Below are 15702 nucleotides of genomic sequence, written 5' to 3'. Positions count from 1 at the left end.
TATGCATTTATTTAGTGCCAGTCATGATCGCAGGGCATCTCAAAATGCTTTGTAGCTATCGTACTCTTGAAGTATGGTTATTATTATATTGTACTCAAAATAACAGTAGGCCTTGACTTAACGTCTCAGAAGTGCCTCAGGAGTGAGAATTCATCACATGACTTACTGAGACTAGTGAGAGTATTACCCACTCAGACATGACTGGTAAGGTGCTTGTATCATGTCATTCTTGTACTTCATTTTCTTGCAATACTACAAGATAAAAGCAAGCATAGGGTCGTCGTCGTCGTCCCCCCCCCCAAATTCCTGCAATGAATTAGCCTAAAAGCTAACCTCACAGACTTTGCATCGATTTCAGTAAAAGAACAGGGATTTTATCCATCAAATGCCAGGTTATTATTTCTCAACTTAAAATTCTTCTATTCTAGCATTAGCAGGAAATATATTATTAGCTACATTATATAAATATACTATTCTAGTTCTCCCTTTCTCAGAATCTTTATTGTTAAAAACATGTCAAAACCATTAGAAGTCACAAAGTGCTGGAGTAACCAGCGGGTCAGGCAGCATCTCTGGAGAACATCGATAGATGACCTTTCGGGTCAGGGCCCTTCTTCAGAGTCTGACCAGAAATGTCACCCATTCCTTTTCACCAGAGATGCTGCCTGACCTACTGAGTTGCTCCAGCACTTTTGTGTCTTCTTTCGTAAACCAGCATCTATCGTTCCTTGTTTCTTCATAACCATTAGAGCTTGTTTTATTCACAATTGTTCTTCACAAATAAAGATGTTTCAAATCATTTATATGGTTAGGAACATGGAATTGCTGGTTTACAAAAAAAAGGGAAAAAGTGCTGGAATGACTCAGCATTTTAACTCTCCTTCCCATTCTCATCAAGTCAAGTCTACTTTATTTGTCACATACACATACAAGATGTGCAGTGAAATGAAAGTGGCAATGCCTGCGGATTGTGCTAAAACTACAAACAGAATAGATTTTTTTTTTTTTTTAAAAGACACAACACAAAAAATAAATTAATACAGTAAATTAGTCCCTGGTGATATAAGAATTAACAGTCCTGATGGCCTGTGGGAAGAAACTCCGTCTCATCCTCTATGTTATCACAGCGTGCTGCGGAGGCGTTTGCCTGACCGTAGCAGCTGGAACAGTCTGTTGCTGGGGTGGTAGGGGACCCCATAATGTTGCTGACTCTGGATCTGCACCTCCTGATGTATAGGTCCTGCGGGGGGGCGAGTGTAGTTCCCATAGTGCGTTCATACTGGCCTTTCTGTCCTGAGCCTCAAAAATTGCCAGAGAGAGGCCTGAAAGAACCGCACCGTATATTCTTCTTGGGTAGCTTACAACCCAGCTGTAAGAACATTGAATTCTCCAGGTAACTGACCAACAAGCACCACCTTTTTCCCCCTCCTCTCTTTCCTGTGTCTCACCTGGATGCGTACCCATTTCTCCCACAATCCCCCCTTCCCCACCCCATGTCCCCTTTCACCAGTATCCCTTCCTCAGGCTTCACAGTTCACTCCTCTTCTTATCTCACAGCATTTTGTCCTGCCCCCATCCAGTACCACAGTCAATCTGAATTGGTCCCAATCAAAAATGTTGCCTATCCATGTTCTCCAGAGACGTTGCCTAACCCTCTGAGTTCCTCCTGCACTTTGTGTCTTTATTTTTATTTTATTTTTATTCGTGTCATCACACAACTGTTTGCCAATAGCGAGCAAATTTTAGTGCCACGTAGTTGGCCTCTGCAAGATCCTTTTCAGTGCATGTGACATGTAGCATGTCACAGCTCAGGAGATGTTCCATAGTCTGGAGGCCTTGTCCGCACTCACAGTCTGCCGCATCTTCAGTATATCCCCACTTCAGCATGTTTGATTTGCTCCTCCCCATGCCTGTCTGCAGTCTGTTGAAGCTGCGCCAGGTTATCCACGGTTGGTCGGAACCTGGTGGGAGTTTCTCAGAGGGATCGATTGCCATGTGAATGTCTTCCGGAGATTTCTCTAGTCTCTCTTTCCAGAGTTTGAGCCTTCTGGACGACGCACTGCAGTCCAGGAGATGGGGACAGAAGAGAGGAACCCTGCGTGATTTTAAACGCTGAGGTAGCAAAGGGTGGTCATGTAGGGGGTGTCTTTCATGCTCTGATTGTCTGAGGCGTTCTTTTTGACTGGCTACAGCTCTTCTGCTTCCAGGATGTGCAATGCCAGAGAGTAGGTAGATGTTGTCAGTCTTGGTAGGTTTCATGCATTTACTGTCTATTTATTTATTTATTTATTTTTTCATCCATATGTACTTTTATTTTACTGGATTATCATCGAACATTGATTGGTTTGCATATTTAGTCTATGGTCCTTAATGGAGGTTTGTGTTTTGTGTCAATCATAAATTCAGTATGCACTTTGGTCCTTTTCCTTGATGCCTTTTGGGTGAAAATGATCCAGATTTCAACACCCCATGCATAATACCGTTTGCTGATTTCACTCCTTAATTGCTGATTCTAACTGTCTCAATTGCATCACCATATGAATTCATTTCTATGTATCCAGTCAACACATGTTCTTTTAAATTTAAATATCTTAACATAATTTTTCTTCAGAATTCAAAAATCTAAGTGAATGCAACATTACTTCATAATCCATTCATCCTGGCATTATTCTGGGGAAATTCTCCATAGACAATTTATCATGAGGTTTTGGTGCTCAAAACCAAATGCAGGTTATCCAAGTTTTTGTGCGACTGAAATTACTGCATGAATTGCTGTGCTTCCTAACAGAGTGCATTGCACACGAGAAGGTATAACACCATTGTTCATCCAACTCATTAATGCAACTGATGAAAAGCTGAAACTAAAATACTAACTTCTGACAATCATCATTTCTCATCTCTTTCCAACTGGAGTACATTTACTTTATCCCTACCCTTTTCTTTCCCCCTTCTAACAAATTACTTTTGTATATGGTTGTTGACTGATTTTATTTTGGTACACTAGCTCCTTTATTGCTTCTGAAACATTCTGTTTCAAAACTCTGCCCAAAAACATGCCAAAAATACTTTGGTTTTACTTCTTGGCCATCTGCTATCAAAATGACAGGTAAAATTCCCTATTAAAACCACCTTGTTTCTGTTACATACTGCAGACAAAGCCATGCTAACTGCTCCTAATTAGTCCATTTGCATCCAAATGCAAATCGTATCATGAAGAATCCTCTCCAATAGCTTCCCTGTCACTGACGTGTGACTCACCAGCCTAATATTTCTTGTATTCTCTCTATTTCCCTTCTTGAACAAAGGAACAGCATTGTCTACTTTCAAGTCCTCAGGGACCTCACTGGTGTCTAGAGAAGATGCAAAAATCTTTGTCAAGGCCCCTGCATTCCTCTCTTGTCTTTCTCATTAACTTGAGATAGATCTCATCAGGCCCCGGGGATTATCCACCTTCATGCTCTTCAAGATCCCCAACATCTTCTCAGCGAATTAGTATTTGCTCACCTCCGCTGAACACCTCCGCTTTAACCGCCTGATCCGTTAACCTACCTGATCTCCCGGTTGCTCAGCACTTTAGCTCCCCTCCCATTCCCAATCTGACCTTTCTGTCCTGGGTCTCCTCCATTGGCAAAGTGAGACCCAGCACAAATTGGAGGAACAGCACCTCATATTTCGCTTGGGTAGCTTACACCTCAGCGGTATGAACATTGACTTATCTAACTTCAAATAGCCCTTGCTTTCCCTCTCTCTCCATCCCCTCCCCCTCCCCCTTCCCAGTTCTCTCACTTGTCTTACTGTCTCCGATTACATTCTATCTCTATCCGCCCACTCCCCTGGTATCAGTCTGAAGAAGGGTCTCGACCCGAAACGTCACCCATTCCTTCTCTCCAGAGATGCTGCCTGTCCCGCTGAGTTACTCCAGCATTTTGTGTCTACCTTCGATTTAAACCAACATCTGCAATTCTTTCCTGCACACAGTATTTGCTCACTATCCTCCATGCCCTTCTACTGATTAAAAATAATTTAGTTCTTTGCCGACATTCTCCGATTCAAGTACAAATTATCTCCTTTATCCTTGAGCAATCCTATCTTCTGGTTACCCTCTTGTTTTTAAGTATGTATAAAAAGCCTTGGAATTTTCTTTAATTTTACACGCTAAAGTGGCCTGATTAATAAGTTTGTAGAAGACACAAAAATTGGCAGTTGTTGATAGTGCGGGGCGTTATCAAAAGATACAAACAACAGGTGGTCACAAACCTCCAGTCAGAATAAATCAAGTAAATGGCAGGATCCTTAGGAGCAGAGCTGTACAGAGATTTGAAAGTGGCACGATAAATGGATAAGGGGGGTGTAAAGAAAGCCTATGGCACACTTGCTTTCATCTTGTCAGGCCATTGAGTATAAAAGTCAGGAAGTCATGTTGGAGCTATATAAAAATTTGGTTTGTCCATATCTCGGGTATTCTATGCCTTTGTGGTCACTGTATTTGCTTTGGAGAAGATGCAGAAGACATTTATCAAGGCATTGCCTGGATTGGAAACCATTAGCTATAACAAGGTTGGACAAACTTGGATTATTTTTGATGGAGGACAGGAAGCCAAGTATAAAAGTATATAGAATTGGACCTGATGAAAGTATATAGAAATGAGAAGTAGAGATAATAATAATAATAATAATACATTTTATTTATATAGCGCTTTTCATATACTCAAAGACGCTTTACAGAGATTTTGAGAACATGGGGAAATTAATAAATAGATAAATAAGTAAATAAATAAATGAACAGAGAAAGGAGACAGAAGGTGAGGTGACCTTCAGTGGTTGAAGGCAGTACTGAACAGGTGAGACTTCAGCGATGTTTTGAATGTGGTGAGTGTGGGGGAGTCTCTAACGGTTTGGGGTAGTGAGTTCCATAGGGTGGGAGCAGCGATGGAGAAAGCCCTGTCCCCCCAGGATCTGAGTTTAGTCCGGATGTGGGGGGATAGGAGATTGGCAGCGGCAGAGCGGAGGGTGCAGGTGGGAGTGTGCCTGTGGAGGAGGTCGGTCAGGTAGGATGGGGCCAGGTTATGGAGGGCTTTGTAGGTTATGAGGAGGATTTTGTACTGGATTCTCTGGGGGATGGGGAGCCAGTGGAGTTTATAAAGGACGGGGGTGATATGGTCACGGATCGAGGTGTGTGTGAGTAGACGGGCAGCGGAGTTTTGAATGTATTGAAGTTTATTGATGATTTTTGAGGGTGCGCCATAGAGGAGGCTGTTGCAGTAGTCCAGACGGGAGGTGATGAAGGCGTGAACTGACAAATAGTAGAGACCATAAGATTAAGAGAGGGTGAAAATATGTTCTTGTTGCACAGAGGATGGTAAATGTCTAGAATGTACTGCCAGGGGATGTGGTAGAATCGGATACAATGGCAACATTTAAGAGACATTTAGAAAGGCAGGGAATAGAAGGATATGGACCATGTGCAAGCAGATTGGTATCATGGTTGGTGCAAACACAGTAGGTCAAAGGCCCTGTTCCAGTGCTGTACTATTCTATGTCGGTATATATATTGGTGAGCTTTGTTTGTGATGGATGGGCCCAGGACAGACCCATCAAAGATGTGTACACCCAGGAACTTGAAGCTGACTCTCTTCACTGCCATCCCGCTGATGAAGACAGGTGTATGGCCTCTTGCCTTTCCTGATGTCAACGATCAAACTGCTCCTATTAAGCGCAAGATTGTTGTTCTGGTATCACTCAACCAAATTATCATTCTCTTTCCAGTACTCTTTTCCTTCCCCAAGAGAGTCAAGGGTGTTTTATTGCCATATGTCCCAGACTGAACAATGAAATTCTTACAGCACAACAGAATATGTAAAACCTCTTACTTGTCATTACCCATTATTTGTCTAATGAAGGTGGTAATGTTGGCTGATTTAAAGAGCTTTCAAGGATTGGATACAGAAATCGAAGGTGGCTCGTGGAAGGAGGGGAGAGCTAAAAAAAATGAGATCCTGCAGGAAATCTCAGGAATTCTTAGCATCTTAAAATCTCACTCGAGTCAGTAAGTCATGTGATGGAGACTTGCTCCTGAACCAAGATGAGATATTAAGAGGGGCACAAAAGAGCACAGGCAAGGTAGGAGGCAGGTAGGCAATGGAGGATACTGCTGTGGCTCAAGCAGAAATTTTCAAATCTTTGCTAACCATAGCAGAGGAGCCAGATAACTAGAGGGCAGTGAATTAATTCAAGAAGGAATCCTTATAGGAAAATTATTGGACAAAAATCTGAGACAGGATTATTCTGCACTTGTATAGACAAGGGTTGGTCAGGGATGTTCAGCATGATTTTGTTTGGGGAGATCATGTATGACTAATTTTTTAAGGAGAAATATGTTGAGGAGAGTGATTGATGAAGTCCATATAGACTTGAGCGAAGCCTTTGACAAAATCCCGCATGTAAGACTAGTCCAAAAGGTAAGAGCCCGTGGGGTGATGAGCAGTTTGTCAAATTACATCTGAAATTAGCTCGGTGATTAGGAGGCTTAAAGATGACAAAGTTACGATTAAGGTTTTTGGCAACATGACCGCAAACTGGAAGGAGATGGGGAGTTTCGGCCACAAAACAGTCTCCCAACAAGTGTCCGAGCACATAGGTTAGGATTGATTTGCTCCACTGGACGTATAGTACAAATATGTTTTAATAATCTCTGTATTATGTAAATCACTTGCATTGTCTGCAATTTATTGACATTCAAGATATATCAGATTATGGTGTCTTAACCAACAGATTTTGGGGGAATTTGTCACCGAACATTTTTATGATGAAGCTGCATTTTCATATCATCACTACTCTTTAATCTGGATATATAATGCACCCTTCGGTATCGATTCTGGTTATTTACATACTGAGTATCTCATTTGTAATTTGTATTTGTTTTCATTATAATAATTTACTATTTGATTTACATTCTGGAAGCGACTATATCAAATAGTCGCTTCCAGGATGTTCATTAAAATATTTAATGGGGCTTGGTTGACATCACATATTGTCGTTTATCTACATCAATTTGCAATATTATTTCAAAATTTGTGTACACCTATTCTATTCTCAAAGTATCATTTGTAATCTCATCTGTTCTGAATTTTAATCTTAGTTGTAGGTTAACAATATAATTCATTTGGAATTCATTTTATTTTATATTTATTCTTTTATTAATTTAAGTTCCAATGTACTTCTATGCTTCTCTAGTTTCAACGTTTGCTGCCGCATTTCGACTGATTTCCACAACTGATTTGAAAAAATTACTTCCAATTGGATTTTATTAACATAGCTTATTTTAAAATTAGTCAAATGCTTTGACTAAGTGTAAGTGGGCAGAACAGTACAAACACTAATTGGTTAACTGTCAAATGTAAATTTATATTGCTCCCGTTGAATGTAAATAGGGAGTAGATGAGGGGTAGAATCTTGGAGGGGGGGGTGGCAGTTGATGACCATGTGGGTAGCATAAAGTGGGTAAGGATAGGATTAGTGTAAAAATGGTTGCCTAGGCACCAGTTCCTATGCTTTATATTTCTATGAATCCATTGTGAAACATTTTTATTCCCTCACAACATTTCTTCAAAGTTCTGCTCTGCAAAGTATTCATTAAGATCCTTATCCACATCTTCCACCTCCAGACATGCATTATCTTTTTGAACTTATTGGCCCTATTCTTTCCTTGATCTTGGTCTTTAATTTTAGATTTTTTTTTATATTGCTTTCCAAAGGACACATCTTTGAATTTTCTTTTATTTTAAACTTGTGTGCAGTCTTCAATTGTCATGATCCTTAGCCTCTATGTTTCAATGAGCCTATTTCAATTTCTTCTTAATAACTACAAGTCTGGTACAGGCTACTGAGCTGGATGATCAGCCATGATCATATTGAATGGCGGTGCAGGCTCGAAGGGCCGAATGGCCTACTCCTGCACCTAGTTTCTATGTTTCTATGTTTCTCCATTCCAGGCAACTTCCTGGTGAAGTTTGCTCACTATTACTGCCACATTCTTCCTGTAGTGTAGCAACCAAAACTGTACACAATATTCTACATGTGGTCTAATCAATGTTATGTACAGCTGCAACATGATGTCCTAATTTTTATACTCAATGCCTCTGCCTCTTAAGGGTAACATACCAAATGGCATGATAATGAGATGGTAGCACATAATTTGAGATATCCCTGTGTTTTTCCTGCATCCAATTTCACTACCTTTGCACCACTCCCTCCATATTAATTAATCTAGCATGGACTGGTGAAAAAGTTTTTTCATGTAGATAGCCCAAGCACGCAATCTTTTTACAGTGACAGTATTTTAAATACCTTGTGATATCATCGTTCTATTGATTGTTTTTGATAGATTTTAAAGATTATTAGCAAATTACTGTTTTCCATGTTGTAGACCAGACAAGGACCAATAATAACTGGACCATCTGAGCATGCAGCCAAGAAATCTGTGTATTGCTACAACTGTGCAAAAAGAGGACATTATGGCCACGTAAGCTCAATCATCAATCTATACTGTATCATTTTTGTGCTTTGAATGTAATAGTTTTTTGCATTGTATTTAAAACTAATGATTGTAAAATTGCATTTAAGATATTTTGCAAAAACAAAGTCAAAACATATGATCTGAAACGTTGCTGTCTTAAAGAATTTAATTTCAATATTTATTTACCGTGATTTTGCTGCATGTTTCACTGCAGAAATCAACGTGTTAGTTACTAATGACCTGATGCACTAATATCTGATTGGTAATGAGATAGCAAAGTGAATTTGTGTGGATGAGCAAATATCTTGTATCCTGGATTGAGAATGCATTTCATATTTTTGTTTATACTAAAAAAAACTGCTTTGGTCATTTGTAGGAGTGTTCAAACAAATGGATGCATCAGCATATCTTTCCTTCCTCATCACTTATGTGCTATTATGATACTGAGCGGGACATTAAAAATAGGGAATGGAGGATGTGGAAGAAAGTTGAAGGTTAGTCCTTTTTATTGTTCAGGATATAACTGGCATCAGCCTCTGAAAAGAAGCCATTCAGTTAGGATTTTCTGATTTGTAATATGACTTGCATGGTAGATTTCTCTGGAATGTAGGGATTGGGTTGAGTTCCCAATCTCAAAAGCATTACTTTGTAAGAGATAATATGAAGTGAACCAACAGCAGACCACTGTCAATAGACTGAAAACAACCAGCTGATGAGTGGCAACAGTGGAGCCCCGGGAGACCAGCGTAAGCATTGATATTGACTATCAAATTCAGCATTGAATATTTAAATAACGTTGTCCCCAGTTTACGAATGGATTCCATTTTTACAGATGACCATAAGTTGATTTTGAAGGTAGACACAAAATGCTGGAGTAACTCAGCGGGACAGGCAGCATCTCTGGAGAGAAGGAATGGGGCGAGGTCGGGTCGAGACCCTTCTTCAGAGTCTGAAGAAGGGTATCGACACGAATTGTCACCCATTCCTTCTCTCCAGAGATGCTGCCTGTACAGCTGAGTTACTCCAGCATTTTGTGTCTACCTTCGATTTAAACAACCATCTGCAGTTCTTTTCTACGCATAAGTTGATTTTGTTCTTGAGCCAGATAATACACAAAATCACTCGATACTGTAACCATACTTGCAGAGTATTGTAATGAATGGTGTTGATGAGGGCTTATTAACATGAGCATTTTCTTATTGTTAAAGTTAGTTGTTGCTAAAGTTTTTATTGCTAAAGTTAGTTAAACAGAAACTTAATTAAAAAAATGAAATGAAATGAAATGAAATTATAATGGTACAGAATCAGGATGTCACACACTGATTGGCTGTTTTCAGTGGGCTTGAATGTTCAGTGTATGTTACATTATTTAATTGAGATTTTTGCACAATTATCGATAGAAGTTATTGAATGTCAATTTGAAAAGCACTGGAGGACTGTGAAAAATATTCAAGGGTGCCACCTTGGATATTTTCCCATCCAGTATTTGGAGTAAGCGATCGAGTCACAAAGTTCTGGATTTACAACAAGAGTGCTTTATTAACTTCCACTATTTTTGTGGTGAGTTTTCTCTGATGCTCTACGCAATATCTTGCACTCACTGAACATCACTAAAATAGATCATGTGTTCTTTATGGGAGTTTGCTTTGCCCACGTTGTTCCCTCAATTCCTGTATTGTAGAGTACTATTGTAGAGTACTCTATTGGCGGTTATCTTTTTGGAGATATGAAAGATGCTGTATTATTTCAGAACTTTCATTCAATTTTTCAAATGTGATACTGAATTTAGTAGAGCTCATACCTACAATAAATTATGAAGAATAATTTTTTGAACCAATTGTTGTTCAACTAGATTAAACCTGATAACTAATTGCAAAAACTTTGGTTGATATCGGAACCATCATTTTTACTCCTCCCATGATCACTGGACAGGTGAAAAGTAAAGGAAGTTAAGTTTCTCAAGTTTCTCAAGTGTTCATTTGACTTTTCTCCTCCAGAACTTCAAGATGCCGGGCTTCTTGAAACCAACTTTCCAGCTAAGAGAAGGTGCAGGGAGCCTGCAAACGAAGATTTGTTTTCCAAGAAAGCAAAGAAAAAACAGAGGAAAGAGATGCTGAGGAAAAGATATGAGAGACGAGAACAGGGAGACAGAACTAAAAGTAGTTTGACAAAACGCAAAACAAAACATCACCATCATTCTTCCCCTTCTCTGAAAAAGTTCAATGAAGGTGCCGAAGATGATTTTCCAAGAGGGCAAACAGCAACTTCAGAAGCAGCTAATGCTGCTCACCGGAGAAAACATGGGAGCCCTCGATTGTTTGTGCACAGTAATCCTCCACAGACTGAGGCACGACTAGATCGAAAAAAGATCAAGATAAGCAAACAGAAACGTATGCAGGCAAAAAAAAAGATAAAGGCTCGGAAAACAAAAGCATCTGACACAGCATCCCCTATCCCAAATAATCTTTTAATGATAAAACAGAACAAAAAGCACAAGAAGCACTCTAAAGTTAATTGCAAGAATCTGTAGACTAGTCAAAATGGTAAATAGTTGCATTTGTATCTTGGACGATAGATGCCACGTGGCAACAATTAAATAATGTAAACATCATTGGTTTTAATTTAATATGACATGGCATTTATGGAAACACACCCACAGAATCTTGCATGTCACCAAGCCACGATGTAGTACTAAGCAAAATCTGGGTTTCTGCAAATGCGAGGATGAATAAATTGACAATGATTCGTCATGACCTGCTTTTTGAACATTCTGTGTAGAAAGAGACAACAAAATCAGAAGGCGGGCCATCAAGGTAGTCTCTAAACAACGGCTCAAGTTAATACTTGCTTTTTTTCCCAAATAGATTAATAGTTTCATTTAACAAAGATTTGATGAATTTTCATCTCAAATACATGCTGTGAGGTTATATGCTACATTGTTCTTTTAGTTACAATTTGTAAAATGACTTATTGCTTGTGCTCTCACTTTACAAGTTATTAAAATTTCAGCATTCCATATGTAATAAATCTCTTCATGTAGAATGTTTATTGTCTTTTCCTATTTAATCCTGAGATAAATTAAGCCAAGTATTCAAAGTCATATGCACAAGTACAGTGAAGTACAGGTACAAGGAAAATCTTGCTTGCAGCAGTATCACAGGCACATAGACTCAGCTACCTTATAAAAACATAACATACATAGATTACACAAACTCTCTAAGACAGTGTAAAGAATAAAACTGTCCACATAATAGATGTTCTATGAATCTATGAATTGTTGCAAATATGAGAGGAAACATTCCAGAAATTGGATGTTGGAGAAATGATTCACATGTAATTAATAACATTTTGCTCCAGATAATGTTTGGGCGGCCAATTATTGTGTACTTTCATCATTCTTCCTAGCCAAATCTGGGTTGAGACAGATTCTTTACAGTTTTGCCATCATTTCTGAACCAGAAGTGAACCTGACCTCTTTGAAGACCTTCCTTTAAATTCAGTTCTGACCAGGCTTTTAACTACATCCTATTATGAAGCTTAAAGGTTCTTTATAAATACAGTACATTCCAAAAAATCAGTGTAGAAGTTTCAAGAAACTGGCAATGATTACTGTGCACTTTCTCTCACCTGAACGCTCCTATTCACAAATAAGTGAGAGGGTTAGGGAAAAAAATCTGCTCCTTTTCAACACAAATGGAATCATTTAAAAAAAATTACATTTGCATCATGCACACACTTAATTGCAGACACTTTGTATTAGAATGCAGTGCAAATTGATAGATCTCGTGCTGGGGAAATTACCAAAATAAATTCCATCCGCCTTATAATATTTATGGGGCAGTCAAGATAAGTTTCGATAGGAATTAATAAGTCTCTTGTATCAGATTCGATGGAACCTCACTAGGCCTTGTTGAGACTGGAGAGCCTCTTGCACTGATTTCAAATTGAAGTTGGCAGATTCTTTGTATAACAAGGCAGCACACCGCTGCACTGTTGCCTCATGACTCCAGGGTACTGAAGTTGATCCTGTCCCAGGTACTGCCTGTGTCGAGTTTGTTTCCCTGTGACTCCCAAGTGCTTTAGTTTCCTCCCATATCTCGTAATTGACCATTAAATATTATCTCTTGATGTAAATAAGTGGCAAAAGAATCAAAAGAGAGTTGATGGGATATGAGAGAGAAAAATAGCATGGCTGCATGAAAATGAGGAATGAGATCAATGAGATTGATCAGTGCCAACTCAGTGGGTTTGGTGCCTGCCTCCTAGAAGATAAGACTTTCGAAGATAAGATGTAGACTTTCGAAGAGATCTCCCTCCCCCCACTCACCATTAACAACACCATAGTCACATCTGTGGAGGCATTTAAGTTTCTTGGAACCATCATCTGCAGGGACCTTAAATGGGGGGCCACCATCGACTCCACAGTCAAAAAGGCCCAACAGAGGATGTACTTCCTGCGGCAACTGAAGAAACACATTCTGCCACAGGCAATGATGGTCCAATTCTATACTGCTATCATTGAGTCCGTCCTCACCTTCTCCATCATGGTCTGGTTTGGCTCAGCCACCAAGCACGACATCCGGAGGCTGCACGGATCGTTCGCACAGCTGAGAAGGTTGTTGGCTGCCACCTTCCCCCCTTTGACGAACTGTACATTGCAAGGGCCAGGAAGCGAGCAGGCAAGATAATCTCTGACCCCTCTCACCCTGGCCACAAATTCTTCGAAGCACTTCCCTCTGGAAGGCGACTCCGGACTGTCAAAGCAGCCACAGCCAGACATAAAAACAGCTTTTGTCCACGAGTGGTAGTTCTACTCAATAACCAAAGTCTGTAGTTTCTTTTTTGCTCTGGTTTATTTTCACCCACATGTTTAAACCGTATTGTTGTATCCTTATTGTTTTGATGTGGTTATGCTTTATTCTTAATTGGTAACTATGTTTGTGTTGTCATTTGTGAGCGGAGCACCAAGGCACATTCCTTGTATATGCACATACTTGGCCAATAAACTTATTCATTCATTCATTCATAATTAGCAATATGCCTTCACATAAAATTTCCCAAATATATAATGTCAGCTTGTCAAATAGAATTGGCACCAAGCCAGATGAGGCATGGGAGATCAAAAGCTTTTAAAGGAGAAAAGAGGGGCAAAGAGGTTTAGTGAGAGTCTTCTAGACCTATTGACATCGGCAGCTGAAGAAAATTATAATGGGTGCAGGAATTGGAATGGTAGGGAGGGGGGGTAATAGGTTTTAGGAGAGCAATCAATTAGAGGAACATGTTCCACAAAAAAATTGTACCATAATAGTGGAAATAATAGAGTGGATCTGTGGGCACAAGGGTCACCAGGGAGGGAATTGGGGTGCTGACCAATTGTGACATAGAGTCTGCAAATGGCTTACCCACAGATTATAACATGGAACAGTGCAGCACAGGACTATGCCCTTCAGGCCAAACATGATTCAAAGATAAACTAATCTCCTCTGCCTCCATGTAGAAACATAGAAAATAGGTGCAGGAGGAGGCCATTCAGCCCTTCGAGTCAGCACCGCCATTCATTTTGATCATTACCGATCATCCACAATCAGTAACCTGTGCCTGCCTTCTCCCCATATCCCTTGATTACACTAGCCCCTAGAGCTCTATCTAATTCTCTTTTAAATTAATCTAGTGAATTGGCCTCCACTGCCTTCTGTGGCAGAGAATTCCACAAATTCACAACTCTTTGCGAAAAAAGTTCTTCTCACCTCAGTTTTAAATGGCCTCCCCTTTATTTTTAGACTGGTTCTGGACTCCCCCAACATTGGGAACATTTTTCCTGCATCTAGTTTGTCCAGTCCTTTTATAATTTTATATGTCTCTATAAGATCCCCTCTCATCCTTCTAAACAATGAATACAAGCCCAGTCTTTCCAATCTTTCCTCATATGACAGTCCCGTCATCCCAGAGATTAACCTCGTGAACCTATGCTGCACTGCCTCAATAGCAAGGATGTCCTTCCTCAAATTAGGAGACCAAAACTGCACACAATACTCCAGATGTGGTCTCACCAGGGCCCTATACAACTGCAGAAGGATCTCTTTACTCCTATACTCGCATCCTCTCATTATGAAGGCCAACATGCCATTAGCTTTCTTCACTGTCTGCTGTACCTGCACGCTTACTTTCAGTGACAGGTGTACAAGAACACCCAGGTCTCGTTGCACTTCCCCTTTACCTAATCTGACACCATTGAGATAATAATCTGCCTTGTTTTTGCCGCCAGTGGATAACCTCACATTTATCTACATTATACTGCATCTGCCATGCATCTGCCCACTCACCCAACCTGTCCAAGTCACCCTGCAATCTCCTAACATCCTCTTCGCAGTTCACACTGCCACCCAGTTTTGTGTCATCTGCAAACTTGTTGGTGTTACTTCTAATTCCATCATCCAAATCATTAATATATATTGTAAGTAGTTGCGGCCCCAGCACCGAGCCTTGCGGCACGCCACTCGCTACTGCCTGCCATTCTGAAAAGGACCTATTTATTCCTGCTCTGTGCTTCCTGTCTGCCAACCAATTCTCTATCCATGTCAATACCCTACCCCCAATACCATGTGCTCTAATTTTGCTCTCCAAACTCCCGTGTAGGACCTTATCAAAGGCTTTCTGAAAGTCTAGATACACTACATCCACTGGCTCTCCTTCAACCATTTTACTTGTCACATCCTCAGAAAATTCCAGAAGATTAGTCAAGCAGAATTTCCCCTTCATAAATCCATGCTGACTTGGACCAATCCTTCTACTGCTATCCAAATGCGCCGTTATTACCTCTTTAATAATTGACTCCAGCATCTTCCCCACCACCGATGTCAGGCTAACTGGTCTGTAATTCCCCGTTTTCTCTCTCGCTCCTTTCATGAAAAGTGGGATAACATTAGCTACCCTCCAATCTACAGGAACTGATCCTGAATCTATTGAATATTGGAAAATGATCACCAATGCATCCACGATTTCTCGAGCCACCTCTTTGAGTACTCTGGGATGCAGACCATCAGGCCCTGGGGATTTATCAGCCTACAGTCCCATCAGTCTACCCAATACTATTTCTCGCCTAATGCAAATTTCTTTCAGTTCCTCTGTTTCCCTAGATCTTCTGTCCTCTAGTACTTCTGGGAGATTGTTTGTGTCTTCCTTAGTGA

At 40.2% G+C, this 15702-nt stretch overlaps 1 protein-coding gene across 4 annotated transcripts in view; it reads left to right on the top strand.

The window, feature by feature from the left end:
* zcchc7 (zinc finger, CCHC domain containing 7) overlaps positions 1 to 11471 on the top strand; it is a 175199-nt gene extending 163728 nt beyond the window's left edge. For all 4 annotated transcript variants that reach the window (XM_078396002.1, XM_078396004.1, XM_078396003.1 and 1 more), the window contains exons 7-9: positions 8426 to 8521; positions 8892 to 9009; positions 10513 to 11471. In XM_078396002.1, coding sequence (XP_078252128.1) covers positions 8426 to 8521; positions 8892 to 9009; positions 10513 to 11045 — 747 coding nt within the window. In that variant the 3' untranslated portion in view covers positions 11046 to 11471. The remainder of the gene's footprint in view (positions 1 to 8425; positions 8522 to 8891; positions 9010 to 10512) is intronic.
* Positions 11472 to 15702: the final 4231 nt, after the last annotated feature.

The sequence above is a fragment of the Rhinoraja longicauda genome, chromosome 3, assembly GCF_053455715.1.
Source record: "Rhinoraja longicauda isolate Sanriku21f chromosome 3, sRhiLon1.1, whole genome shotgun sequence".
In the NCBI taxonomy this organism is placed as follows: domain Eukaryota; kingdom Metazoa; phylum Chordata; class Chondrichthyes; order Rajiformes; family Arhynchobatidae; genus Rhinoraja; species Rhinoraja longicauda.
This window is presented reverse-complemented; position numbering and strand designations above follow the sequence as displayed.